Genomic DNA, 25,164 nt, shown 5'->3' on the forward strand with positions numbered 1-25,164 from the left:
AATGAGGGTTGAGAGTGTGGAGTGTTTTGTGAATAGATGGAAAGCGCCGCTGGGTGTTGGTAATAGATTTTTTGAGTGTTGTATCTTTGGTTAAATGTTGTGACTGTTTGTATAGAAGTTTCATCATCAAATATGTGCCCGTGCCACCCCTGCACTATTTGCTACCCCTGAAATGCACTCACCCACCCCAACCCAGCTTGTCCATCAGGGTCCACCACACCTCCCACATCGGCATCAATGTAAACAAAGAAATTCCATCTCTTATTTTGCCTTCCTTTTTATTCTGACCTAGAGTTGATGGGCGAGATGCAACCGAAATGAGCAGCACACCCTACTCCCCCCTCGACGGGATCAGCCACCCTTACTACCCCCCCGACGCCACCGTCCCCTTTTACACAGCCAACACAACCCCCTTGCTCACAATCCTCCTCTCCTTCGCGGGTCTCATATCCCTCTTCGTTTTGATATGTCTCACCCTCGCAAGATATGCCAACCCCAAGCTTCAGCAGTCCGATCTAGCCGTGATAGCCTGGTTCGCAGTTTGTATGTACCACCACCACCCCACCTCCCCTCCCCAACGCCTTCCCTCTCCCAACCCAGCTAACCTCAACCCAGGCGGCTTCCTCCACCTCTTTTTCGAAGGTTACTTCGTCCTCAACCACAAAACCATACCCAGCTCCCAGTACCTCTTCGCGCAGCTCTGGAAAGAATACGGCCTGAGCGACTCCCGGTATCTAACCGCTGATCCATTTATGGTTTGGATCGAGACCCTCACCGTCGTACGTTCCCCCCCCCACCTCTTCCCCCTCCCATCATCCTCAACTGATTGTGCAATAGTTAATCTGGGGCCCCCTATCCCTCCTCACAATCTACCTCATCACCACCAACCAACACGCCCTCCGCCACATCACCCAGGTGGTGGTCTGCATAGGCCATTTGTACGGCGTTGCCCTCTACTATGGGACGTGTCACTACATCGAAAAGTACCGAGGCCTGCAGTACAGCAGGCCGGAGTGGGTTTACTACTGGGGGTACTATGCCGGCATGAACGCGCCTTGGGCGGTCGTGCCTGTTTTGTTGCTGTGGGGGAGCGTAAAGGAGATCAAGCGGGCTTTCAGGGCTGTTCAGGAAGATGATATTGCCAAGAAGGGCCTGTAAAACGTATGGGAGCCAATCGTGATATCTATTTAATCCATCGCCTGGGCCAAAACTTGCACAATCAAACCCTAACAACAGTCCCGTCTAATCAATTGCGCTTACCAACCTGACCAATCATCCTCTACCTCTTACCCACCGTGCTGTATCACCCGGGTATATCTCTTCTCCCTCTCCCCCCCTAACGAACATACTTACTCATAAACCTCTTATGAAAATCTGACCTCAACAAATCATTAATAAACTCCTTCTTCTTCCCCTTCTCCTCCGTGCCCCTCGCCTGGTTCTTGAACACCACATCGTCATCCCACCGCCTCTTGATATTAAAATCCGCCCTCCCGCTGTTGTTGTTATTGAGAAGCGGGTTCCCTAGCGCAATATCCTTCTCCCTCTCCGCCTCCTCCGCAGCCAACCTCTCCTTCTCTTCCCGTTCCCGTTTCTCGGCCCTCTCCCTCCTCACTCTCTCTAATTCTCTCTGCAACTCGGCTTCCTCATCATCAGAATCAGAGTCTGAATCGCTGTCGTCGTCGTCATCTTCCTCGTCGTCTTCTTCGCTTGATGCGTCGCTGTCGTCGGCGTCTATGGCGCGGGTTTCTTCTAGTATGCGGCGGCGTTTGGATTCGGGGTCTTCTTGTTCTATCGATAGTGGTCGCTTGGATGAGGAGGAATTACTGGGGAGGGCTTGTTGTTCTGACTGACTGCCAGTCGACTGGCCGGGGATGGGAGCGCCCCTGAGCTTGGCGTAGTGAGCCGCCTCTGCGGCTTCGAGTTCGGCGCGGAGGTCGCGGGACTGGTGATCGGCGTCGCCTCCTTGGCCGGGTTGGCGGAATTTGAGCTGGGTGTAGGCTGGAAGGAGGCGTTGGTGGTAGGCGGGGCCGCGGAGGGCTTCTTTGCCGCGGGCCTTGGAAAAATAGTTAGCAGGGTGCTTGGTGAGGGTGGCTGAGAAAACGTACCGGGTCAAAGGTAGGGCGATGGGCTGTTGTCATTTTGGCGACTGGTTGGAGAATGTGATGGGGGTGATGCGACGACTGATGGACGAGTAATGGGGAGAGCTGGAGGATTGATTGATCGAAGATGGAGAGCCGTGAAAGCTGATGATGATGACGGGCAGGCAAGTTGCACCCCAGGAACGCGCCTTGACCGCCCGGCTTGGCGCTGCCTGGCAGAATCCACCAAAAAATTGGCGGAGATGGCTGGCAGAAAGCTGCCCCTCGACTTGCGACACAACATCCCCAGTTCACAACCTTGATGACCTCGAATTAATTTCTGAAATACACATTTCCATAGAAGGCCAAAATGCCCAGAGAAGCAGAACCATCTCTCAACGAGAAGCAGTTTGTCCTGCAAGCCCTCCACGACAGCGTCCGCCTCGACGGCCGAGAGCTCGAACAATACCGGCCCTTGGAGCTCACCTTTGGCGACCAACATGGCGTCGCAGACGTCACACTAGGCAAGACGAGGTATCCCCCCCTCCCCACCTAACACAACCACCATTCCCCCTATGCTAACCCCTGTGCCAGAGTCCTCGCCAAAGCCTCAGCCGAACTAACAGTCCCCTACGCCGACCGCCCCCTCGACGGCATCTTCAACATCGCAACCGAGCTCTCCCCCATGACCTCCCCCGCCTTCGAAGTCAACCGCCCGACCGAGACAGAAGTCCTCATCTCCCGCCTCCTCGAAAAGACGGTCCGCCGCTCCGGCGCCCTCGATACCGAGTCTCTCTGCCTCGTCGCCGGCCAAAAGTGCTGGTCCATCCGCGTCGACGTCCACGTCCTCTCCCACGACGGCAACCTCATCGACGCCGCCTGCTTCGCCGTCGTCGCCGCCCTCCGCCACTTCCGCAAGCCGGACACCAGCATGGAGGGCGGCGTCTTGACCGTCTACACCCCCGCCGAGAGGGAGCCGGTGCCCCTCAGCTGGCTGCACTCGCCGTTTTGCGTCACGTGGAGCTTCTTTGGGGAGGAGGGGGATGTCGCCGTTTTGGATGCGACGTGGATGGAGGAGCAGGTCAGGTCGGGGAGCTGCACCATCAGTCTGAACAAGCATGGCGAGATTTGTCAGATTGCAAAGCTGGGAGGGGTGCCGGTGGAGGCGGTCAGTTTGCTGCAATGCACAAACGTTGCGTTGGTAAAGGCAAAGGACATGTCGTCAAAACTGGACAGGTGGTTGGCCGAGGATGCGAGGAGGAGGGATAAGGGTGGGTTATTGGCCGAGTTATCGGCCGAGAATGATAGAGTACCGGATATGTGAGTGGGAGAGGGAAAAAGGGAAAATGGATAGATGTGTTAGATACCTTGTGAAATCAGAGATACCCACGGTCTTGCAGCCGATCATGATCACATAGATGCCGAGGCTGGGCTTAGCCAGGAAGAGAGTTTCGAGCAACACGCTCTGATATGATGTTCTTGATTGGCTTCTGCTGAGCCTTTGCTCCATTAATCATTAAGAAGGTTGTTGCTTTCGGCTTCTGTGGTTATCCAGAACCACGACCAAACCCCATGGCCTTTGGCCGAGAGCCTCATGTGTGCTTGCGAACATGGGAATCTTTCTGACCACTGCGCCATCGTGACCTTCATGTTAGACCTTGTCTGCCCCAGCGGTCATCTCCCCCAAACACAAGGCTAGCTGATATCCATTGCGAAATTCGCGCTCCCTTTTGTGACGCGGGAGGTATCGTTACTGAGCTTTGGCTCCCCCAGTAGTCATTGTCGCGGCGGGTATTGACCGGGCTCGGTTTGTTCCCGTCCAGCTCTTGACCGGGACTCCCATCTGCCGTTCCAGTTGTTCTTATCTTTCCTCATCATTCCATCCCCTCCATCCTCCCCCCCCCCCCCCTTCCTCACCTCATAACAGGCGGCCTCCCTTCCCTATTCCACCTAACCCTACTCCTAACCCAATCCACCGCCTCCTTCACCCCAGTCCCCGTCAGCGCGCTCACCGGCAAAACCCTACTATCCCTGATACTCCCGCTCTTCTCCCCCTCAAAAACCTTCTTGACCAACCCCTCCTTGATCCTCACCACCTCGACACAGTCCTCCCGATCCTGCTTATTCGCCAACACCAGCAACGGCACCCCCTCCGTCTCGCTGTGATTCAGGACATCCTCCAGCACAAGCCTGCACTCTTCTAATCTGCCGGTAGAGTCATGCTCCAGATTCCCATCCCCGATATCAGTCGAATCGATGATAAAAATAATCGCGTGGCAGGAGGCGTAGTAGGACTGCCAGAGCTTGCGCAAAGAGTGCTGGCCGCCGACGTCCCAGATCTTGAGGTACATGTCTGGGAGAATAATGGTGGAGACGTTTTGGCCGACGGTGGGGACGGTTTTGAGGTTGGGGGCCGGGGCGGAGGCGGCGCCGTCGGGGTGGAAGATGGATTTTACTTGCTCGTGAAAAGTGGTCTTGCCTGCATTGTCGAGGCCGAGGAGGAGGAGGGAGTATTCTTTGGGTAAGGGTTAGCTAACAAGGTGATGCGAGGTGGGAATCTGGAGTGGACGAACCCTCCTTTGAGGTTGCGAGGCGGTAGAGGCCTTTGGCTAGGTGGTACATTTTGCCTCTTTCGTTTCCGGTGTTTTTGACGTCGACTCTTGTTTTACTTTTGTCAGTTATGTCGTGTCGCGTATGCTGCACGCAAGGGTCTGGGGTTCGTGGCTGTCAACAGTTCAGTTCATGTGGAGGGGTTGACACAAGTCTGGGGAAAAGTTGGAGAACGCCCCCAAGGGTCAGGGTTGTACGGCAAAGCATCTCTTAGCGTTTCCCCTTCAACGGTCTTGGCATTAGATCCCCCTTACCTAACCCTTACCTAACCCTTAATATCGCTCTCCCAACCCCACCTTTCCCTGTCCCAATCGATATCACTTACATCACCACACACTCCTTCCCCCAAATCTCACCCTCACCTTCACTTTCGTCAACCTAACTATCCCTCCAAACACCCCAAACTAGAAAATGAACCACCGCATCACCACAACAGCCCTCCGCCTGAGACTATCCCCATTCTTCCTGACAAGACCCAGACTCCTCAGCACAACAACCCCTAAAATGTCCAACAACCTCCCCACCCCCTCCTCCTGCTACGCAGACTTCTGCCTCATCCCCATAGGCACCCCCACGCCCTCGGTCGCAAAAGAAGTCGCCTCGGTCCAGTCCCTGATCAGGGACTCAGGCATAAAACACACAATGCACTCCGCCGGCACCACCCTTGAGGGCTCCTGGGACGACGTCTTTAGAATCATCGGCCAGGCCCACTCCCTTGTCCACCAGAGCGGCATCGTGCGCGTCCAGACTAGTTTGAGGGTTGGGACGAGGTACGTCTAATTACTCACAGTTCACAAAAGTGAAGGTGGTGCTAATGCGAGAATAGAACGGATAAGAAGCAGACTGCAGAGGAAAAGGTCAAACGAGTGGAGGATATTCTCGCTGCTGGGAAGGAGTAACGGACCACAAGTGTGGGATGTGATGGTGAAGAGAACTGTATTGTTGTTGAAACGAAGAAATGACCTCAAACACTAGCAAGCCAACGATTATGGAGTAAATTGGCTCTCTTGTATGCATTAAATGTCGACCATCATGATAAACCTCCTCTAATCTTCCCAAACAACAAAAAGGGGTTATGCGTCTCTAAGCCATGCATGCTAATGATCTGTATGATAATCCAAAGAATAACAGCAGTAAATCCCAACCCAAACGCCATCATCCATCATCCTCCCTAATTGCCCCCTTAAACCCCCGCAGCAGTAAAACTCAACAAACTCCCCACCGTCAACCCAGCAACCAAACACATGCCCATAAACCCCCCCGCCGCCTCCCTCTCCCACTCACCCACCCACTCCCCCGCCGCCATCATCGCACTACTCCCCAACCACCCACTCGTCAGCCCAAAAGGAAACTGCACCGCCACCAAATAAAACAAATCACTCTTCACCACCGCTCCCCGTCCCCCAATATTACACAAGAAATACAGCGGCAAAAACAGCCACCTCCCCATCGCAATCGCAAACAGCGCCTTTGGCCTGTGACGGAGCGAAAAGGGAAACATGGTCGCCACCCTCCCCGTCAAATCACCCAAGTTCCAGAAAAAAAACCCTAGGGGGATAAACGCCCCGGGAGCGTAGAGCTTCCCGTCCGAATCAGCGTTGTGGACAGACAGGATCTTTGCCGTAAACACGGGGAAAAACATGGCCACGGCAAAACACATAGACACGCTGACAGACACCCAGCGCAGTTTCCTAAACAGCGTTGACATGCTGACGTAGCGTCTGTTTGCCCTTTCGGCTTCCTCGATGGAAGTGACAGACTGGGAGAGGTCCTGCTGTTCTGCCAGCCGGCGCTCAACAATGCGGTTGTGTCTGTTTACCAGAGGCAGGAACGCCAAGAGGGTGATGCCAGAGATGATCACCGCGGTGAGGAAGTAGATGAACGCCGCGGTGCTGCTTTCTTGGGGGCCGTCGTCCTCGGCTGTTCTCCTTGCTGGGTCGAGAGCGGGCTCGGCAGGGGAGAAGGCCAGGTAGGATAGCATCTGGGTCAATGGAGGCAGGATACCAGCTACACCCTGCCCAGCCATGATTGCCTGTGTGTACTCTGTCCTGCCGAAACTAGCGGCAAAGGCGAAGGCGCCGTTCTGCATGAGCCCGGACGCCAAGGCGGTGATGCCTACCATCACGAGGAGAAAAGCAAAGTATGCGCCGGTCGAGGCATCGAGGAAGTAGCTTGTCGAGATGGTGAGGAGAGTAAAGACTGCCACGTTGAGGAACAAGGCTGTGTTGATTCGAAATGGATAGCTCGCCGACGACTGCATGTTGGTCAAGACCAACATGGTGACCAGATTCGTAGTCGTTGAAACGGCAAGGATGGCCGACTGGGAGGTATCCTGCATCCATGGGTCGGATACGAATCGGCTTTGAAAGTACGGCGCCGCAGCAAGAAACATGTTCCTGCATCGCACAGCATCAGATCACAAACGTCATTGTCTCAACGGTCAACAGGGGAAGCATACCACGCCCACAGCATCGCCACGCCAATAAAGGCAAATATGAAGTACTCGATCCACGAAAATGGCGACTGCTCCTCATACACCTCCCCCTCCAGCGTTCCCGAGCGGGAGTCATCATCGTCGGAATCCGTCAACGGCGAGTACTCGTCTGGGTCGGCCTTTACAGGCGCAAACACATTCTTGAGGCGATCCATGTTCCGTGTGTGTCTTGGGTTCTGTCGTCGTACCGTACCACTTCCGACTGAATCGCCGAGTCTCAGACACCTTCAAGTCAAGGAGGGGTAATAGGAAAATAAGTCGTCCTCTCGGGGAGTTTTATCGCAAATCGCCCTGGTGGTTCTGCCCTGCCTTGACCCCTCTGTGACCCCCCCCCCCACAGATACCAAGTTCCCGGAAACAAGTTGCGACTGGGCTGAAAAGGTCACCCCACTGTCGTACTGCCCGACGAGGTTGGTTTAGTCCAGAATAGGGAGGTTGATGGAAGTCTTCTCTCGCAAGGTTGGGGGTTGGCGCGCGCGCGCGCAACAAAGGCCGTTGAGTGTTCAACGGTAGATACAACCTTAGTGTCTGCTCGTCATGGCTTTACCTAACTCTTTCCCCGCACACGAAAACAAAAAAAATCAAGAAAAAATAAGAACTAGATGTAGATCGTCATGCGCGCGCGACACAGAACGAAGGGCGTGGTCAGGCAGAATGGTAGAATGGTAGGATGAATGTTGGAGGGTGATGATGACGGTGAGTGGTCAGGTGTCGTCGATACACCAACAAGATAAGGCTAACGGCGCAAGGGTCGTCTTGGCGTGGAGAGCCAGCTGCCGATAAGATACGAAACCGAACCGTTGGCCAATCACCGACCGCGGTAGAACATGCCAAGACTCTCCCCCAGATCTTGGAAGCACACGCCAGTGGAGGTTCGAAATGTAGGAGGTGGGAATCGCGGAATCTCTATATTTACTGTGTAATGATTATATTTCTACCGTATAACATCTAGCTAGCTAGACAAAGCAATAATAAGCAAATCCTACCACAATACTAGTTACAAGTAACTTTTATAGTAAATTGCATTATAAAAAATACTTAAAATAAAAATTTCATTTTTTGTAAAAGCCTAAAGTACACTAATAAAGATATTTAAATATTAATCGATAGTTTTTTAAGTAATGAAATAATAATTTTAACAATTAATTTTAACTACTTATTACAACGATAACTCTAAACTTAGTAATAATTACTACGCATAATACCTTCTATATAACTTATATTTTAAGTCTTAAATTTTAATTATTGGAAACGATAGCTCTTCAAAATATAGCCTCATTAGTTTCGCTGCATTATATATATATATAGATAGGTGTGAGTTCTAGCCAATCTTTAGTATAATTAATATAGAAGTGCACCACTTTATTATGTTAGATACATACTACACACGGCAAATTTATAAATTTTATACGGTAAATATAGAGGTCCAGGGGAATCGTGGGATTAATTTGCCTGCCACCCGTCCCGCTGGAGGGGAAATAGATATTGTGAAGGCAGGGCAGATATAAACTACCTGTTGTCTTTTTTCGAAGATCGGCTGACATTTTCCTGCCTCGTGGTGTTGCTTGCTAGGAACATCCCTTCCACGTTATCTGCTCAGGTGCCCGGCTGTTTGGATGGTGCTAAAATAGAGCGAAGAATGACTGGCTCCAGCTCCTCAACCCCAAGCCATTCTATTTTTGGTATCTCGAATGTTGACGATATATGTCTTTATAACGGCAAACACGTCCACAAAAGGCACCAAACCCTCATCCCATGTTTGATCTCTCCCCAAGGCCACCCCGACTGCACATATTAAGCCAGATATCTATCTCTCTTATCTACCAACAGTCATCTCACCATTTCAACCTTACCAAATCCAGCCATGAAGGCGACCCCATCTGCGGCCGCCCACGTGACAATCACCACCTGCGATGCAACTATGTCGTGCATCGTTTTTATATCTGACTTCTCGGTCTCTTGAAGCCTCTTTTTTTGGGAGTTGGCTGACATCAGATGAACTCTGGCTATCACTGTGGCTTGACATCTCACCTCTCTTGCGTATGTCAAACCTGACTACAAGGTAACAATATCAACATCTGGTCCTACCTTTACTCTAATTTCTCGTGTTCAACCTACTACGAAGTAACATGCTCGGAACTTTCTGTGTTTACGGAGTATGCGTCCTCCGAAGTAGGACGTCCACCCGTCAACCTCGCATCTGTAGATTACTTCCGCAGTATATGTACCTAAGGTGACAGAGTCAACTACAAGCTTACCTTGTCGTATCACATTCAGGCGGAGACCGTCTCGTCTTCAGAGATCCCCAAGTTGGTCGAAAAGTCGCTACCCCAAACCAAGCCCTCCACAGCAACGCCCAAGCCAAATGTAAACAACCACCACCTTCCCAGTCCAACCACATCACAAGTACGAAACAACCACATGCCATCCTCCCTATCACCCCACCCAACTGAACCAAAAGAAAAGTCGAAAACACAAGCCCCCTCGACACACAAAAAAAAAAAAAAAAAAAAAAAAAAAAAAAAAAAAAAAAAAAAGAGCAAAAGCTTACCGGCCAACCTTTGTAGGGTGGCCAGCTACGAAAACCCCTCGAGGGGCTTTACTCCGGAATCGGACTCGGGGGCTATCGAATGCAAGCCCCCGGCCTGGGGGGTTAACAGCAGCTCTTACACCTTGACCATTTGTCCTGACCACAAGTGGCGCCCTGGTCAAGCTGTTCAAGCTGCTTGTTGGAAAGAGAGAAAAGGGAACTAATATATATACCGTGGTTGGCTTGCTCCTTCCTCTTTCTCTGTTGAGGATCAAAAAGACCTGCCCACATTCGATTCTCACACTTGAGACCAAGCAAAGGTAACTCACACACAGACAATAAAGTAAACAAGCATGAGTAAAGAATAAAAGTCTCATAAAAATTATCTACACCGCGAATCGAATATTAGCCCAACCCATCCTTTTTCCCAAAAAAAAACAAAAAAAAAAACAATAATCCAACATCATTACAATCATGAACCCATTCCCTTTTCCTCTTCCTTCTACTCTGCCCCCTCATCAACAGCGAACCTCCCCAAGTATCTAAACACCCTCAACCCCTCCTCAACCCCCTTCACAACCTGCTCAACCCCCTCCCCAACAACAACACCCTCATCCTGCCCCCTACTCACCCCAACCGTCTGCTCCAACGCCTGTCCGGCATTCTCCCCCACAGCAGCGACCGGCTTCCCCCAACGATAACTATCCACCAAGATCTGCCCCGGCCGTCCGGCAGGGAACAACGGAGAGTTCTTTCCTCCAGTCAACAACCCCTCCGCCCCATCCGTCACAACAACCGCGTCGTACCCAGTGGCATCAGCAGCAGAGTAAGTCTGACCCACCCCCTCCTTGAGAACCTCGCCAACAACAGTGACTACAACCCCCTCCTTGCTGAGCTGCTCCTTCAACTCCCGCGCCTGAGCAAGCGACCCATCATTGAAAGACGAGGCAAGGACGCCAACCCTCAAAGTCGCAATCGTGGGGAGGGTTCCGTTAAAGATGGAAAGCCCAGCCGTGACATTGTTATGGTAGAATGCCGGGTCCGGAGCCGGCGCCTCAAGCCCAAGAGCCACCGCAACCCGCTTCGCCACATCGTTTGACACACGGTTGATCTGCTCCAACACGTTCTTCTTCACCTGCTCGTTCTTGAGGTGAGATGCCTCAAACCGGATAGCGTTGATCAAAAACTGCTGCTCAACCCTCGTCAACGAGTTGTAAAACAACCTCGGCTGCGACCAATGATCATCAAACGTCGGCGACAGCGCCCTGACCAGCTTCCCATCCACGATCCTGTTCGGCGCCGTAAAGAACCCTTTCCCGTGCGTCTGGTTGGCTTGGAGGGGGTACCCCCCGTTGAGAGTGTTAGGGGTATAAGGGTAAACATTCTTATGAATAAGCATCTGTCCCGCCCCGTCCCGGTTGTTGTTGTGAACAGGCGAGACGGGTCTGTTGATGGGGATCTGCTCAAAGTTGGGCCCGCCCTGGTTCCGGTTGAGCTGCGTGTCAAGGTACGAAAACAAACGGCCTTGGAGAAGCGGGTCCTCGGTAAAGTCGACACCACGGACAATGTGACCAGGCTGGTACATGACCTGCTCCGTCTCGGCAAAGTAATTGGTCGGGTTCCGGTCCAGCTTCATGATACCGAGGGGAACCAACGGGGCGAGCTCCTCGGGGATGATCTTGGTGGGGTCGAGGAGGTCAAACCCAAAGGCGAGGGCCTTTTCTTCGTCGACGATCTGGACGGACAGCTCCCACTCTGGACCGTTGCCTGACTCGATCGCGTCCCAGAGATCCTGACGGTGGAAGTCGGCGTTCTTGCCAGCGAGAACCTGGGCCTCTTCCCAGACCAGAGAAGCCTTGCCTTGCTTGGTCTTGAAGTGCCACTTGATGAGCTTGGAGTTGCCGTCGTCCGTGACGAAGCGGAAGGTGTGCACGCCGAAGCCGTCCATGTGACGATAACTGCGGGGGATGCCGTTGCCGGACATGGCCCAGAAGAGAGTGTGCATAGTGCTGGGCTGCTGGCTGAAGAAGTCCCACGCCGAATCGTGGGCGGTGGCCGCCTGGGGGACCTCATTGTCCGGGCTGGGCTTGACAGAGTGGATCAAGTCGGGGAAGCGGATGGCGTCTTGGATAAAAAAGACGGGGATGTTGTTGCCGACAATGTCAAAGTTTCCTTCGTCAGTGTAGAAGCGGGTAGCGAACCCGTGGACATCGCGAGCGGTATCAGCACTGCCGCGGGAACCAGCAACGGTCGAGAACCGGACGAAGACGGGAGTCTTCTTTCCAGCTCCACCGAGGAAGGAAGCAGCCGTGATGTTGCTCCAGTCGGCATAGCTGGTGAAGGTACCGTGAGCACCGGCACCACGAGCGTGAACAGCCCTTTCGGGGATCTAATTTCAATGTCAGCACATTACATGTTCCCCTACCTAGACACATGACCAAAGTCAAACAAACTCACTCGTTCATGATCAAAATGCTGAATCTTTTGCCTAAAGATCCAATCCTCCATCAGGGTAGACCCCCTGTACCCAGCCTTGAGGCTGTTCTGGTCCTCCATCGGCCCACCAACGTCGGACGACATGTAAGCATTGCTGTCGTCAACCTCGTACTCTTCGAGAATATTCTCCGTCTGCTGGCTCGCGCCCTCGTCCCTCTTGGCGAGGTGGTAGTTGGGATCAGCAAAAGGGCATGCCGCTTTTGTCACCGCCGACATGGACCCCACGAGGGTGGCCCACGTCAGCAGCCTTTTCATACTGCTGCCGCCGCCGTGCATCGTATGTATGTAATGTCCTATATGTATGTCTCGGACTTGTCTGAGATAGAAACAACAGAAAGAAAAAAAAAGGGGGGTAAGGGGGGTGTGATACGACAGAATAAAGTTGCCCCCGGCGTCGGCTGATTCTGTGTGTGTCTTGACTGAGAATGGATGGTTCTCCCAAAAACCAAAGAAGCTCATGACGATGACGGGGGAGGCGTTACTTATATGTCGACGGACTGGCCGTTGAAGTCCTGGTCCTGCCTGCCCCACGCCCCCCGGCAAAGGGCACTGTATGCTGATCAACATGTTTTTTTTTGCCTCCACCACCCAACAATATCACCTACCCCAAATCCTCCGTGTCCCCCTTCCGCAAGACTGCAACCATGAGTGACAGGGACGAGGAAGAGGTGTGTGTGTGTGAAGCTATGGCCTTTCCCGGAGAGGGAGGTTCGGCGAGTCGAACGGGCAGCTAGCCACCACCCACCCCCCATCCATGACCCATGGTTACCGGGTAGAGAGCCACATGATCACAAGATCCGTGGGCCCATCAATGGTCCGGTCCCTTCGAAGCCAAGGTTGCAAGCTCGATCACAAAATACCAACGTCCATTTTGTGACCGGGGAACCGATATTCTTGTGTAAGTGCCAGGTCCTCGTCACCTCTATCGGCCCGGGGACCCCCAGACAGCGGGGACTAGTCCAGAGGCCGAAATAGAAAAAGAATGACACCACCCCTTTCATTGGATCCTCGAAAAAAGCGAGACTTTTCCGCCCGCACGGGAACCACAGACAATGTGTGTGTCACCCGTGCGTGCGCGCGCACAACAACAAAGAAGTGCAAGTACCCTCTCAGAAAAAAAGCGGGAAGCACATACCGGGGTGGACAACAGAGAGTTGTTGTTGTTCAGCAACACACACGGCCCCAATCGTCCGGACTTGGACTCCGTCCTTAGCCGGGGTGTGGTGTATCTCGCCGAGAAAAGCTCATGCTTGTACCCTCACTGTGTGGATGTGGCGCGTTGCGGGCTCATCTGATTTCCACAAGGCTGGTTGTTGTTGGAGGTACATACAACCAAAGTGCACACACACACCGAAGGAGCCGCATCAAGGGTCCACACCGGATCATCACACAGCACCTACCTACCTACGCTGCCTTGCAGAACCATTCTCAGCATGATGTGAGACCAACAACAACATCAAGTAAGAAAAAGGTAGATATAAAACAACGAGATGAGCAAGCAGGACCTGCTACGGAGACGGAAGAAAAAAAGACGGTAAACCAACTGGGACCCGTATCAAGAGACTCGGGCTCCTCAACATACGTCAGCATCGACTTGCCCCCGTCCCCCTCCCCCCCCCCCAGCCGGTACTCGAAAAGCTTTAGGGTGCTAGCCCCCGTAGAATGATCGGGGCAAAAAAATAGACTAAGCAGCCCGGGGACCTGCTTCTTGGCTGAGCGGCTCTCGTCCGATGTCGATAGCATGCGGTCAAGGCCATGCCAGCCGTTAAGATGGATGGATGTGCGGGGTAGGTATCGCACGCTCGCATGTCGAAACATTGCGAACCCGTTGACAGCTTTTGGAATCAAAAACCAAGTCACCAGTCGTATTCGGAATCTATCACACACATGAAGGAATGACACTCTGAAGTCCCGTGCTGCTGGCATCCTGCGCGGTCTGTCTCGGTACATACACTGTGCCCCCACCCCCCCCCCTCAATATGGCAGATAATATTCGTTGCAACAGAGAATCCGCAGTTGCATTGCATATCGAGCGGTCGAGAGTGGTCGTCACTTCGAAAAGCCGGAGAGGTGTGGAGCCCGATTTGCAAGCTCAAGAACAAGCAAGGAAGCGGAACCCGCGATGATGATCCCTGAAAGCGGTTGCTTTGTCTGCCGTTCGGTTTCCGAGCATCGGGGATCCAGAATCTGCCCACAGCTGGGGAGAGCAACGCATGACGCAGTGGAACTGATATGGAGCTTCATCATTCCAAGATTTTATCTTTTCTCATGGTTCGAGAGCAACCAAAAGGCGAGGCATCTACGGCAGATGCAGGTACATCGTGATGGGCGGTGGTAGAACTTCAATGGTGTGCTCAACAAGGTAGGGATCACCCACACACGTACCACAGTCTCAGTTAGACCCTAGCAAAGTGAGATCGACGACGACTTGGACGGCTGGATTTGCAAGCCACACAGGAGATCGTTGGGTCGGCTGCAGATGATTCCAAACTGAGGGTATCATCATCACGGGATGCAAAGAATGCTCACCCTGCTGACACATAGCAAAAATTAACGTAAGATTCCTAACCGGAAGAGTTCCTCCAACGGTTGATTGTCCTGGTGCTGTACACAACATGGAATATTCCGTGGTTAACCTCCCGAAAGTAGCACAATACTTGTCCGCATATGTCCAAGACCCGACTAGCTGGGGAAGCGTGGTTGGCCATTGATGGAAAATCATCAGCACGTTTTACTGTGACTGCCAAGTCAAGTCCGCGCAAGAATTGTTTGTTCTACACATTGTCGTCACCTTGCGCGGAGTGAGGGAGGGGATTTTGCACTTCGGCCGATATCAGAACAGGGAGGTCGATGTAGCAGTTTTTCTTGTGCTTCCTTCCATGCGGCTTGGCAGATGTCGAGCATAATAATTCCGAAGGCTGGGCCCTCGAGAGGAGAGAGGTCGGAGGTATCGGACAGTAGCATGATGAGGGAAGGAAGGCCGATGTAGAGAGCAGGAAATAGACACAGAAAAAGAGGTGAAGTTGAAAGAGATGATTCGACCCCGGGCGGCTACCAACGTTGAGCTAAGCCTGATTCTGCCAAGTCGCCGGCTTGGCCACGGCAGAGCGCGAATCAATGCCAGTACAGAACCCTAACCCCGGTGTTAGTCAGCGGAAATAACCTCGGAGCAAGAACAACGTCACACCAGTGAGCTGATGCCCAGAATTTGTGAGGAACATCCTCACTCAGCAACATCTCACCAACACCAGCCCTTGCCAATCTCTGTCCAACCCGAGCCTTCCGAGTTCTTTCTCTCATGGCCATGGTTATTCCACCTCAACTTATATTTTTAACCTTGCAATCACAAATCACAAACAATGCGCCTTGCAGCATGCCACCTCTCGGCTCTTCCCTGTCATGCAAGTGACAAAAAACTGGGATGCCCACCCAGCCGGTGCCTCTCAACAACACCCTATCGACCGGCTGCTATCCGGGCCAATGGTAGCCGTCTTTGGTTGATGACATCCCACAACTGCCGTATCTTCGCGCCAGAGGTAACTCTAGCTGAACCGTGATGGACATCGTCTGTGTTTGTAAAAAGTAACACCTTCCTACCCTGTCCTCTTTGCCATGTCCAGTGTGTACGCTATGCTGTCTCGCTATATCTATATATATCTATAAGTATATATATGTACAAAAAATGTGGGTATATCGTTTCTTGATGGTCTCAAACATGAATGTAAACGCAGCAATGCTTCCGATATCGCAACAACAAGCCCCTATTCTCCTCGCCACCGTCACGTCCAGGTGTGTCCAATGTAGATTCCCAGTTGGGAAATGTGAGCCGGCGCCAAAACATTGATGGCTCCTTCAAGCTTGTCGTCGTCTACAAGGCCTCACCGACCTCTTTGACTGCCTCTCCTGCTCCTCCTCCTCCTCCTCCTCCTCCTCCTCCTCCTCCTCCTCACCCCTGCTCCCCCTTTCACTCTCCTCACTCTCACTCTCTTCCTTCTTGTCCTCACCGCCATCACCCGCCCCAGCACCACTCAAATAACTCCCCCCCCCATCCATCAGCTGCCCTTCCCCAACCCACCCCGCCTCCACAGCAAACCTCACCACCTCCCCCGCCCCCCCAAAGCTCATCACCTCCCTCGGCTGCCCAGGATCAAGATGAACCCTCAACTCCCTCGTCTCCTCCTCCCACCCCCTCAGCACTTTTGCCTCCCCCCTAAAATTCTCCACCATCCACCCATAGATATAATCCAACCACAGCACATTGGTATAAGGATAATACCCCCCCCAATCAACCCTCCTCTTACTCCCCTTCCTCCTCTTCACCGCTCCCGCCGGCAACTCATAAGCCGTAGTATGATACTTGGGCCCCAAAATACCCCTATCCCCCCTCAGCAAAAAACTCCTCATCCCCCTATAAACCTCACACTGCGGCGCGTGCTCGCTCGTGAAAATGCTCAAGTCCTTTTCCAAATCCATAAACACTTTCCCCCCTGGACGGTCCGGATCCGAAGCCCGCGAGAGGCCGTAATCCAGTATCGTGACCTCTAAGCCAGAGTTGTTGAATCTATACCCTGACCCTGGCGACAGAGGGGGACGGGCCTGCCTCACACATAAATTCCCCTCGTGAAGATCCCTATGCTCAAACTCAATCAAATCTTCTGCTCTGGCAAGCGCAATCGCAGTGTGAAGGAAAATATCCCATAGCTGTTCTGAAGTCGTAATCTCAAAATCCTCCAGCGCCGTGCCCGCATCACCTAGCTCGACGACGAGGAATCTGGTTTCGTCGAGGTACCTGCTTGGGGAGGGGTACCACTGCAGCCGGTCGGGATCTTTTCTCTTCTCCCGACGATAAAAGGCTTGGTGGGTTTCGAGGAGTGATCTGGGGGCTTTGCCCTGGGCGATGTAGCGTTCTTTGTAGATTACAAACCCGGGTATGTCGGCTAGCCGTTCGGATATCTGGAGCTCGCCGAGCATGTCCTCGTCGGTGTGGGGTTCTTCGTCTACCAGACCCGAGCGGGACTGGGCTTTGGTTTGGGGTTTGATGGGGGAGTCGAGGCGGATGACTTTGATGATGGAGGTGCCGAGGGTGTTGGTTATGCGGTAGACTTCTGCGTAGGAGGCCTCGGCGATTTTCTCGATGGTGTTGGAGGGGGGGCAGATTTCGGACCAGGTGAGGGTGCGGAGGGTTGATGAGGTGGAGGAGGTGTCGGAGTGGAAGGTTGAGTCTTCTTCTTCTGAGTAGGGCTGTGATGGTTTTTGTGGTAGACGACCGGGGACTGGTTCGTCTTTTGGTACGGGGGTTGGTGCTATTCTTCGTCTTGGGGGAGGAGATTGTGGTTGCTTGGGTGTTGATGGCTGCTGTTCGGGGGGTGGTGGTGGCGGTGGTGATGACGGTGGGGTTGGTGTTGTTGAAGGGATCTCCTCATTGTCTTGAATTACCACTTTCTCGTCGAGTGTCACCGATACCAGCTGTTTTGTGATCCGAGTGACCTCATGTGATTCGACTTCCACCTTGGCCTTTCTCGTCGTGGGCGGGCTTGTTGGTAATGCTTCAAACAACTGCTCAGCCCTCGTCTTCCTCTCGGATTTGCCATATTTCCGAAGTGTGGTGGTGCGTGACATTGTTCTTTTTGATATTGGAACCGTTGTATAGATTCGTAAAGCACCTTGATGGTTCGTGGTTAAAAGTCGGGCTTCAGCCTTGTCATTCGTCTATGTGCTGTGGAGGGTTGCTAAGGGCAACCGAGATGGGAGACCCTTGCCCCACCAGATCTCCCACTTTGCTGATGCCTGTCTCACTCTGGGAGGGGGGCATGAGGGGCATCATGGAAGTGGTCGTCTTGCTCTGCCATATCTTGGACCTTTCAGACCTTCAAAGAACCGCTGAGATATGTCAGAAAGCGTTCATCTTGTAATTCAGGATTGAGTCCAAATGCCCAGAGGTTGATAAAAGCGATAAGCATAGCTCGATAGCGCCATCCAGCGTTGAATTGACGTCCGTGCTTCCTGCAGGGTGCCCCACATTCAATTCCCAATTGCACACGTCAGGGGATTTGTCAGGCCTTGGGGTGCGACACGAACTTCTTGCTTCGACGCAACCTCACCCAAATCGCCGACCACCGCACGCGACAAGCCATGGCGAACGTTATTGGAAACCTCTTTGGAGGCCAGAAGCCATTGAACCCCGACCCTGTCAAGGGCGGTGATTCCGGTGAGTCCATCAGTATCCATTGCGCGCACATGCCCGAGATGGAAACCGTGGCCGTTACTCTAGACAGCAGCTAACGGTCTCCCAAAGACTTTGCAGACTTTAAGGAGGGCGCCGAGCCATCTCCAATTCCCTTTACTCCCGTCTCCAACACCCTGACTGGAGCCCAGCCCGCGCAGACACTGCGCCCCTACACAAAGTGGTACCGCCTCGACGAGCGCCATTCCCTCTCTGAGTTCAAGGGCGAGGGCATCGTTCTCTCCATCATTGGCCTCTTCCTCCTCTTCCACCTCTTCGGCGCTGGCCGCAACCGCACCAAGGCCAAGAAATGGATCGAGGCCAACAACGCTCCCCTTGCCGCCGAGTTCGCCTCCGTGGGCTTTGACGGGATTCCGTCCTCTGAGACCAAGGTGGCTGAAATTCGCGAGAAGAGTCTCTTCGAGTTTGCTACCTACGCCACTGGCCGTGCCAACGTCGCCTTCGTCGATGTCAAGCTTACTCTTGTCAAGCGCTTCAACCCGCTCACCTCCATCTTCGAGGCCGCTCTTGGATTCTTCTGGGACAGCTTCCCCGCTCCCAAGGATGTCTGTGACGCTACCATCTATCCCTTTGATGGAAGAGAGACCCAGATTGTGCCCTCTATCCCCGGCGCTGGCGAGCTCCAGGCCAAGGACAAGAGCACCTATGACAACTTTGTTTGGGCTCTTGTTCACAAGGACCAGATGAAGCAAGTTCGCGATGATCGCTACGACCTGTCTCTTACCGTCACCAAGGACCACCCCAAGCTTCCCCAGTGGTTGACCGTCATGAGCGAGAGCGCCGAGATTACCGACCTTCTTTTGACCCCTGAGCTCATCAAGGCTGCCGAGAACGCTGGTGATTCTTTTGAGTATCTGATCATTTCTGACCAACCTGTTGAGCAGCCCAAGACGTGAGTTTCCTGGCTGCACTCCTTGTACTTGAGCTTTGGTTAACATGGACCCAAACAGGCTCGATGAGACGGTTCCCCGCAAGCGCATCTTCCTCCGCTACTCGCTGCCCTCCAACAATGACTACACCAACCTCGTCCCCATCTTCCAGTACTTCCTCCGCATCTCTGACCAGCTCGCCAAGTCGGCCCACTTCCGGCCCGAGGTTGTCAAGAAGGTCAAGGCGGTCCGTGAGGCCATGATCAAGAAGATCCAGAAGGCCGAGGAGGAGGAGAAGGCTGAGGAGCGCGCGATTGAGAAGGAGAAGGCGCGCAAGGCCAAGCGCGATGCTGAGCTGAATGCGCTGGACGCCAAGGGGCAGAAGAAGTATCTTGAGAAGGAGCGCGAGAGGGAGTTGAAGAAGGGGACCAAGAAGATGACTACCCGTGCTTAGGGTGGCTGAAATGAATTTTTTGGGTAGCCGGTCGGGGGGGTGTGGTTTTTTGGGTTCGTTGGGGCGGCCGGGGGCTATGTCTGTATGTATAAAAAGGGGCACCGGACGGATGGATGGAAAAGGGGGATGAATGATGGTGGGTTGGGGATGGATATACGACTTGTTACTGTATAAAGTAATGTGTAAATTGACGCGATGTTACATTTCTTGTATCTCTTGCTCCATGCTTGCCGCTGAGTCGGCGATTGTGTAGTGTCTGTTGGTGTCCTGACGGCGACTTGTACAGCTGACAAACTCAGAATCAATGGACCAGAGTGATATGATGTCGGTGCTACAAAATGATGCCCGACATCCCGCTGGTGGTCCCCGGCCGGAGATATCCAGAAACGGACCCACTCACACCGAAGGGCAAGGTTAGGCAGGTCGGCGATGTGGAGGGACGGGATAAGTGGGGCCGGCGTTGGCCCCCAGAAAGCGGGATATGGTAAGTCGGCGACTGCTTTCTGGAAGAGCGAGACGGGAACTTATCCTCCTGGGGTTTCATATCTCAGCTGAGCTTAAGTTGGACATATAGCTGATCGTTTCATCCCATCTTTTTTTTTTTTTTTTTTCGGTTTGGAGAGCTGGCTGTTTTTTGTAAACCCCTCAACCCAGTCAACTTTTACTCAGCAAGCAAAAGACGAGAACAAAAGACAAGATGTGCTTCGGATCTTCCTGCCCCAACTGCTGTTAGTACTTGTCAGGACTTTGTTGGATCCAGACCCCTGATGATTGCTGACATTGAGGATGGTATAGCTAAGCAATCCTGGCGAGGCTGCGGCTCCCACGTCCCCTCCGTTCTCGGGTCTGTTCCCGAGGATAAGTGGTGTACTTGGTATGTTCATCTCCCCTCCTTCCCCCCCCCCCCTTTCCCCCTTTCCCCCTTTCCCCCTTTCCCCCTTTCACATCCATCCTGTCCATGATACACACAACCCCCATCTCACAGCCGTTGCCCATCCATTGCAATATTCTCAATAAATCGTCACGCATGACAAAGCTAACAAACCCCCCCAAAAGCGAACCCAAATTCACCGTCTCCGGCAAGGACTACCCACCCCAAGCCGGCCAAGGCAAACCCGCCGGCTCCTCTTCTGCCGATCAACAAGAAGAAACCCCCTCAGGTTCGGCCGCCCTGTCCTGGTTCACCAGTTTTCTTGGTGGTGGAGGCAAGAAGTAACCATATTTCCCGTTTCCAGAGTTGAAGTAAACGACCGGCAAGCTTCTCATTATCGGCCCCTGAACCACCTACAAATATCTCGGGCATCTTCTGAAATCAAAAGCAATATTTGGCTAAAAAATCCAAGTCCACCCATCCAAAAATGCTGCTCATATAAATGCCTGTATAAAACCAAAGCTCTGTTGTGTGTGTGTGTGTGTGTGTGAGAGAGAGAGAGAGAGAGAGACATACATTACCACCAGGTACATACGCTCGCCCCCAACGTCTCTCCATTCTATACCCAATTTTTCATCGTTGTTGTATATAAAATTCTTTCATCTTCATTAACACCTTGTTGATCATGATACACCTTCCCCTCTACCACCCCTCTTATCTACCCATCATGTACCACTCCCCCTAACACCATCTAGCTCCCGCCCTCCCTCCCCAAATCCCTCTCCACCATCTGCAAATCCGGAAACCTCTTCTGGAAATCCCTAATATAATCCTCCTTCTCCCCCGCCGTCATCTTCAGCAACGCAGCCCCCCCATTCCCCGGTAAATCCACCGCCAACAACGCCTCTCTCTTAACAGGCGAAGCCGGCCTGTTTATCATCCCTCCACCCGCCTGTTGCTGTCCCAAGTGCACCGGCTTCGGCGGCGGCGCAGGCAACGCCTTCCCACCCGAACTCGTCCCCGGCCTCCCTCCTTTATCCCCAATGATACTGCCCGGTTTCCTCGGCACATACGGCGGTTTCTCCTCCCCAACCCCCCCCGATGATGATGTCGATGGCCGATCAGTATGCTGTCCATACCCCTGCGCAGTCCTAACAACAGCACCCCGATTGCTCTCATCCAGCAAACTCTGCACCTTGCTCTGTATCGCCTGCGCCCTTGACGCTCCGCCCCCTCCCCCTCCCCCAGCTGGTTTAGGAGGCGGGACTGGACCACCACCCCCCCCTGAACCACTGCCCCGTTGCGCAACTCGCTGTCTATACTCCGCCTGCGCGGCAGCAACCCTGGCCTCCTCCTGCGCGAGCATCTGCGCTTCTTGCTCGCGCCTCATCTCAGGCGTCATCTCATCCTGGTCATGATCATCATCGCTATGCCCGCCCGTGGCTACCGATCCCGTAATGGGAGTCAAAACATCATGACGGTCGAGGTCTTTGAGCGGAGACGGCGTCCGGACGATAGGACCAGAGGAGGAATTCCCGCCTTCAAACCGCTTAAACGCATCGCCAAACTTGCTTGCGAGGATATTCTTCGCTCCGGCGCCGATGGAAGACAGACTCCCCCGCTTCGTGTGCTTATGGGACTTGTCCTTCTTGGCCGGTTCCGGGTCTTCGAGAGAGCGGAGAAAGTCAACGTTGGAGGCAATGTTTTTGTCTTCCTCCAGTTTGGGGGTCGACGGGCGGCTCCTGTCGAGGGAAAATCTTGGAGAGGGGGCTTGTTCCTTTTCGCGGAGAAAGTCCAGGTTGGATTCGAGGTGAGTGCTGATTGGTCTTGGGCGTGATGCAAGGTTCTCCAGGCTTGGTCGTCCGCCTTCTAGTGACGGCCTCGAGGAAGAAGGATGACGAACGTGGCCGGCCTGTAATGTGCCTTGATATGATGGCGTCCGGGAAACTGACCGAGCTGCTGGATCTCCGAGCGCCGAGGGAGCAAGACCGAGACCTGTCTCTGGAGCTCTGGGTACACTGGCTGCGCGGTGACCATCAGCAGGTGGGAATCGATACACTTGGTACGGCGAGGGTCCTTCCGCCGGCGGTGGCGATGTCATGGTGCCAGTCGACACCATGGTTGGTTTAGGAGTTGGCTGGTAAAGAGACTGCGGGGGTGAAGAAATTGCCTGCAGCTCGGGGGTGTTGGAAATGATGGTTGACGCCCGGCTGGCCCCAGGTTGTTTTGGTGGCGCAGAGGCAGACTTGACCGGAGGAGACACCCGTGATGGGTCTGCCGCCGCTGGATAGGGGTTGGCTCTGCTTCCGTCAATGGACTGCCGTTGGCTTGGTTGCGTTGGAATTGGCGAAGGCGAGGGCTTGATCTGGAAAGCCTCATCTGCCAACTTCTCCGCCACCCTTGTTGACAGATCCTTGGGTAATTGCGGCGACCCCTGGTCAAAGTCGAATTTGGACCCATGGTCATGTAGAAGCGAAAACTGATCAAGAGACGGGAATTTTGATGACAGTTCATCCCCGCCCTTGATTACTGGCCTCGCATCAAGCGCGGCAAAGGGATCTCCATTCGTCACCTTGGGTGACGTGACTGTTGCTGTTGTCGGAGCACTGGGCTGGGCAGCCGGCACTCGGCCTCGCCTCATGCGCTCAATCTCGGGAATGACCTGCTGTTCCTGAGTGGCTTTCGGAGAAAACACGGCGCCAACAAGAGGCGGCGACGTGACCTTTTGCTGTAGTGATGAACTCTGTTTATGCTGATGAGGGTCTCCCTGCGACTTCCCCGAGTAAATCTAGATGTCTGAGTCAGCAACCGCCTTTCACTCTTCAATCTCAACAAGTGACTTACATCTTTGACTGGTGGCTCCCGGCCCTGCATTTTGCAGGCCTCACGGAGTACCTGATAAATATTCGGCCTGGCCTGCTGACTTTCACGCAGCATCCAGCCTAGCCAAGATCAGCTTCCAAAGTCAACTTTCCAACCTTCTCTCCCCCCCCAAAATAAAACAAAAAAAAAAAAAAAACTCACCAATAAGTCCCTTGAGCCTATCCGAAAAGGCAGGGTAACTAGGATATCTGAAACTGGCATTCAGAATAGCAAGCTGTCCCTGCTCCTCAAAAGGCGTGGTATAATAGCAAAGCTTGTACAGCAGCACGCCGAGCGCCCAAATGTCCGACTTCTCGTCAATCGGCTGTTTCCTGTAGACATCGACCATTTCCGGACTCCTGTACTGCATCGTGGTGTGTTTCTGAACATCCTCATCCATCAACCTGCACTCGACCACCGTCTGGGGAGCCGCGCGCGGTGCCGCCGCCGAACCAAAATCGCAGAGCTTGAACTTCCGGACAGACCCAACCATGGTGATTAGCACATTCTCGACCTTCAAGTCGCGGTGCAAAAGCGGCGGTCGGAGGTAATGCATGCAGGCCACGCCCTCAGCAACGTCGGCAAAAATGTTGAGAATCTCGGGTTCCGTCAGCCGGTGCTGCAGGCGCGTGTTCATAAAGTCGATCAGCCCGCCGCCGTTGCAGTACTCCATGAGCAAAAACACCTCGTACCCGCCGCCGCGCAGCTCCGATGCGTGAGAGTCGATATACGTGACAATGGCCTTGTGGCCCTTCAGGCGCTTCATGGTCTCGACCTCGGTGCGCATCCCCCGCAGCGATTCCTTGTCCGGGACGGCGACCCGCTTGAGCACGGCCAGGTCGGTCCCGTTGACGGGGGCGGCCAGCTTGACCAGATATACATGTGCGAAGCCGCCCTCGGAGAGGTATTTCTGAATCACCACGCGGTGGTTGCCGACCTGGATCTTGGTGCCGGGGGAGAAGGTGCCCGCCGGTGGTGCGCCGGGGACGCTCCCTGGTACGGGTGCCCCGTAAGGTACTGCGGGCCGTGCCGCTGCCGGCACCGCCGCCTGGCCGTACGAAGCCATGACCGTGAAATTCCTCCGATGGACAGCAGCGTGTGTTTGGTGAAGCTACGAGGTATCGGGGAACACGGGTTCAGGGCGGTCGGGACCGAGAAAAAGGGGGCGGTCGACAGTCCGGGGCGGTGAGAGGGGAGGGAAACAGCTGGACACGGGAGACGACGAACGGAAACGGGGAGCGACTGGTTCGCGGGGGGGGTGGGAGGGAGAGGGTGGACTTGGGCGGAGCAGGTTTTGGCTGGCAAGCGACTTTCAGGGCATCGATGGGGAATTCGATTTCGCGGGGGAGGGGTTGCTGCCTACGCTACGCGCCGCATGGCCGAGCAGTGGTCGGTTCAGCAGATATTGAATCTTGAGTGATCCTCGAGGATGACGACAAACGTTTGCTTTGGGAGACAGAGGCTGAATTCGATGTTTGTCGTGCTGCTCATCCAGGTACAAGTACCGCCTGAAAGACAGACAAATGCCAACGCCAATGCCAGGCAGGTCAGTGCTTACACCTCACTGCACACGGACAACTCAGGTGGAGCCAGCTGGCAAGGGATGGCTTGGCATTTCCCCAGACCCCCAGTTCATGGGGGGCCACTTTCAGG

At 53.7% G+C, this 25,164-nt stretch overlaps 11 protein-coding genes across 11 annotated transcripts; 5 read left to right on the top strand and 6 right to left on the bottom strand.

Annotated features, from left to right (window-relative positions):
• Window positions 1–317: 317 nt before the first annotated feature.
• Window positions 318–1,269, top strand: QC763_701670 (uncharacterized protein; the record flags this gene model as incomplete). Its single annotated transcript, XM_062915184.1, has 3 exons — window positions 318–543; window positions 616–779; window positions 838–1,269. The coding sequence occupies 3 exons, from the start codon at window positions 318–320 to the stop codon at window positions 1,156–1,158; spliced, it is 711 nt and encodes a 236-aa protein (XP_062761468.1). The 3' UTR covers window positions 1,159–1,269.
• On the bottom strand, window positions 1,168–2,263 carry CWC15 (complexed with cef1p). Its single transcript, XM_062915183.1, has 2 exons — window positions 2,109–2,263; window positions 1,168–2,056 (listed from the first exon to the last, which is right to left on the bottom strand). The coding sequence occupies exons 1-2, from the start codon at window positions 2,139–2,141 to the stop codon at window positions 1,337–1,339; spliced, it is 753 nt and encodes a 250-aa protein (XP_062761469.1). The 5' UTR covers window positions 2,142–2,263; the 3' UTR covers window positions 1,168–1,336.
• On the top strand, window positions 2,200–3,951 carry QC763_701650 (uncharacterized protein). Its single transcript, XM_062915182.1, has 2 exons — window positions 2,200–2,615; window positions 2,676–3,951. Exons 1-2 carry the CDS (start codon window positions 2,250–2,252, stop codon window positions 3,348–3,350), a joined length of 1,041 nt encoding a protein of 346 aa, XP_062761470.1. The 5' UTR covers window positions 2,200–2,249; the 3' UTR covers window positions 3,351–3,951.
• A 43-nt stretch (window positions 3,952–3,994) lies between these two features.
• ARL3 (ADP-ribosylation factor protein 3) lies at window positions 3,995–4,703 on the bottom strand (the record flags this gene model as incomplete). Its single annotated transcript, XM_062915181.1, has 2 exons — window positions 3,995–4,596; window positions 4,655–4,703. The coding sequence occupies 2 exons, from the start codon at window positions 4,701–4,703 to the stop codon at window positions 3,995–3,997; spliced, it is 651 nt and encodes a 216-aa protein (XP_062761471.1).
• A 290-nt stretch (window positions 4,704–4,993) lies between these two features.
• On the top strand, window positions 4,994–5,776 carry ECM15 (UPF0045 protein M15). The gene is made up of 2 exons (XM_062915180.1): window positions 4,994–5,461; window positions 5,518–5,776. The coding sequence occupies exons 1-2, from the start codon at window positions 5,103–5,105 to the stop codon at window positions 5,588–5,590; spliced, it is 432 nt and encodes a 143-aa protein (XP_062761472.1). The 5' UTR covers window positions 4,994–5,102; the 3' UTR covers window positions 5,591–5,776.
• Window positions 5,777–5,874: 98 nt separating this feature from the next.
• Window positions 5,875–8,046, bottom strand: QC763_701620 (uncharacterized protein; the record flags this gene model as incomplete). The annotated part of the gene is made up of 2 exons (XM_062915179.1): window positions 7,150–8,046; window positions 5,875–7,087 (listed from the first exon to the last, which is right to left on the bottom strand). The coding sequence occupies exons 1-2, from the start codon at window positions 7,338–7,340 to the stop codon at window positions 5,875–5,877; spliced, it is 1,404 nt and encodes a 467-aa protein (XP_062761473.1). The 5' UTR covers window positions 7,341–8,046.
• A 2,001-nt stretch (window positions 8,047–10,047) lies between these two features.
• Window positions 10,048–13,672, bottom strand: CAT3 (catalase). The gene is made up of 2 exons (XM_062915178.1): window positions 12,173–13,672; window positions 10,048–12,104 (listed from the first exon to the last, which is right to left on the bottom strand). The coding sequence occupies exons 1-2, from the start codon at window positions 12,776–12,778 to the stop codon at window positions 10,218–10,220; spliced, it is 2,493 nt and encodes an 830-aa protein (XP_062761474.1). The 5' UTR covers window positions 12,779–13,672; the 3' UTR covers window positions 10,048–10,217.
• Window positions 13,673–16,063: 2,391 nt separating this feature from the next.
• On the bottom strand, window positions 16,064–17,830 carry QC763_705060 (uncharacterized protein; the record flags this gene model as incomplete). The annotated part of the gene is made up of 1 exon (XM_062915512.1): window positions 16,064–17,830. The coding sequence occupies one exon, from the start codon at window positions 17,828–17,830 to the stop codon at window positions 16,064–16,066; it is 1,767 nt and encodes a 588-aa protein (XP_062761475.1).
• A 188-nt stretch (window positions 17,831–18,018) lies between these two features.
• QC763_705070 (uncharacterized protein) lies at window positions 18,019–19,842 on the top strand. The gene is made up of 3 exons (XM_062915513.1): window positions 18,019–18,419; window positions 18,507–19,347; window positions 19,406–19,842. Exons 1-3 carry the CDS (start codon window positions 18,344–18,346, stop codon window positions 19,776–19,778), a joined length of 1,290 nt encoding a protein of 429 aa, XP_062761476.1. The 5' UTR covers window positions 18,019–18,343; the 3' UTR covers window positions 19,779–19,842.
• Window positions 19,843–20,252: 410 nt separating this feature from the next.
• QC763_705080 (uncharacterized protein) lies at window positions 20,253–21,156 on the top strand. The gene is made up of 3 exons (XM_062915514.1): window positions 20,253–20,506; window positions 20,574–20,652; window positions 20,835–21,156. The coding sequence occupies exons 1-3, from the start codon at window positions 20,476–20,478 to the stop codon at window positions 20,992–20,994; spliced, it is 270 nt and encodes an 89-aa protein (XP_062761477.1). The 5' UTR covers window positions 20,253–20,475; the 3' UTR covers window positions 20,995–21,156.
• Window positions 21,157–21,400: 244 nt separating this feature from the next.
• On the bottom strand, window positions 21,401–25,134 carry AKL1 (Ark- serine/threonine protein kinase; the record flags this gene model as incomplete). The annotated part of the gene is made up of 3 exons (XM_062915515.1): window positions 23,674–25,134; window positions 23,494–23,591; window positions 21,401–23,437 (listed from the first exon to the last, which is right to left on the bottom strand). The coding sequence occupies exons 1-3, from the start codon at window positions 24,575–24,577 to the stop codon at window positions 21,401–21,403; spliced, it is 3,039 nt and encodes a 1,012-aa protein (XP_062761478.1). The 5' UTR covers window positions 24,578–25,134.
• Between the last annotated feature and the right edge of the window lie 30 nt (window positions 25,135–25,164).

This window comes from Podospora pseudopauciseta (assembly GCF_035222475.1).
Source record: "Podospora pseudopauciseta strain CBS 411.78 chromosome 7 map unlocalized CBS411.78m_7, whole genome shotgun sequence".
NCBI classification, from domain to species: Eukaryota; Fungi; Ascomycota; class Sordariomycetes; order Sordariales; family Podosporaceae; genus Podospora; species Podospora pseudopauciseta.

What these genes read in the sequence shown, in the direction of transcription:
- QC763_705070 (XM_062915513.1), top strand. Translation starts at nt 18,344, where the DNA reads ATGGCGAACGTTATTGGAAACCTCTTTGGAGGCCAGAAGCCATTGAAC. An exon ending in TGTCAAGGGCGGTGATTCCG is followed by an intron (nt 18,420 to 18,506) that starts GTGAGTCCATCA and finishes GGTCTCCCAAAG; the next exon opens with ACTTTGCAGACTTTAAGGAG. An exon ending in CCTGTTGAGCAGCCCAAGAC is followed by an intron (nt 19,348 to 19,405) that starts GTGAGTTTCCTG and finishes GGACCCAAACAG; the next exon opens with GCTCGATGAGACGGTTCCCC.
- QC763_705080 (XM_062915514.1), top strand. Translation starts at nt 20,476, where the DNA reads ATGTGCTTCGGATCTTCCTGCCCCAACTGCT. An exon ending in ATCTTCCTGCCCCAACTGCT is followed by an intron (nt 20,507 to 20,573) that starts GTTAGTACTTGT and finishes AGGATGGTATAG; the next exon opens with CTAAGCAATCCTGGCGAGGC. An exon ending in GAGGATAAGTGGTGTACTTG is followed by an intron (nt 20,653 to 20,834) that starts GTATGTTCATCT and finishes CCCCCCCAAAAG; the next exon opens with CGAACCCAAATTCACCGTCT.
- ECM15 (XM_062915180.1), top strand. Translation starts at nt 5,103, where the DNA reads ATGAACCACCGCATCACCACAACAGCCCTCCGCCTGAGACTATCCCCA. An exon ending in AGTTTGAGGGTTGGGACGAG is followed by an intron (nt 5,462 to 5,517) that starts GTACGTCTAATT and finishes ATGCGAGAATAG; the next exon opens with AACGGATAAGAAGCAGACTG.
- QC763_701650 (XM_062915182.1), top strand. Translation starts at nt 2,250, where the DNA reads ATGATGATGACGGGCAGGCAAGTTGCACCCCAGGAACGCGCCTTGACC. An exon ending in GTCACACTAGGCAAGACGAG is followed by an intron (nt 2,616 to 2,675) that starts GTATCCCCCCCT and finishes CCCCTGTGCCAG; the next exon opens with AGTCCTCGCCAAAGCCTCAG.
- CAT3 (XM_062915178.1), bottom strand. Translation starts at nt 12,778, where the DNA reads ATGTTGATCAGCATACAGTGCCCTTTGCCGGGGGGCGTGGGGCAGGCA. An exon ending in AGCATTTTGATCATGAACGA is followed by an intron (nt 12,105 to 12,172) that starts GTGAGTTTGTTT and finishes CATTGAAATTAG; the next exon opens with ATCCCCGAAAGGGCTGTTCA.
- CWC15 (XM_062915183.1), bottom strand. Translation starts at nt 2,141, where the DNA reads ATGACAACAGCCCATCGCCCTACCTTTGACCCG. An exon ending in ATCGCCCTACCTTTGACCCG is followed by an intron (nt 2,057 to 2,108) that starts GTACGTTTTCTC and finishes TATTTTTCCAAG; the next exon opens with GCCCGCGGCAAAGAAGCCCT.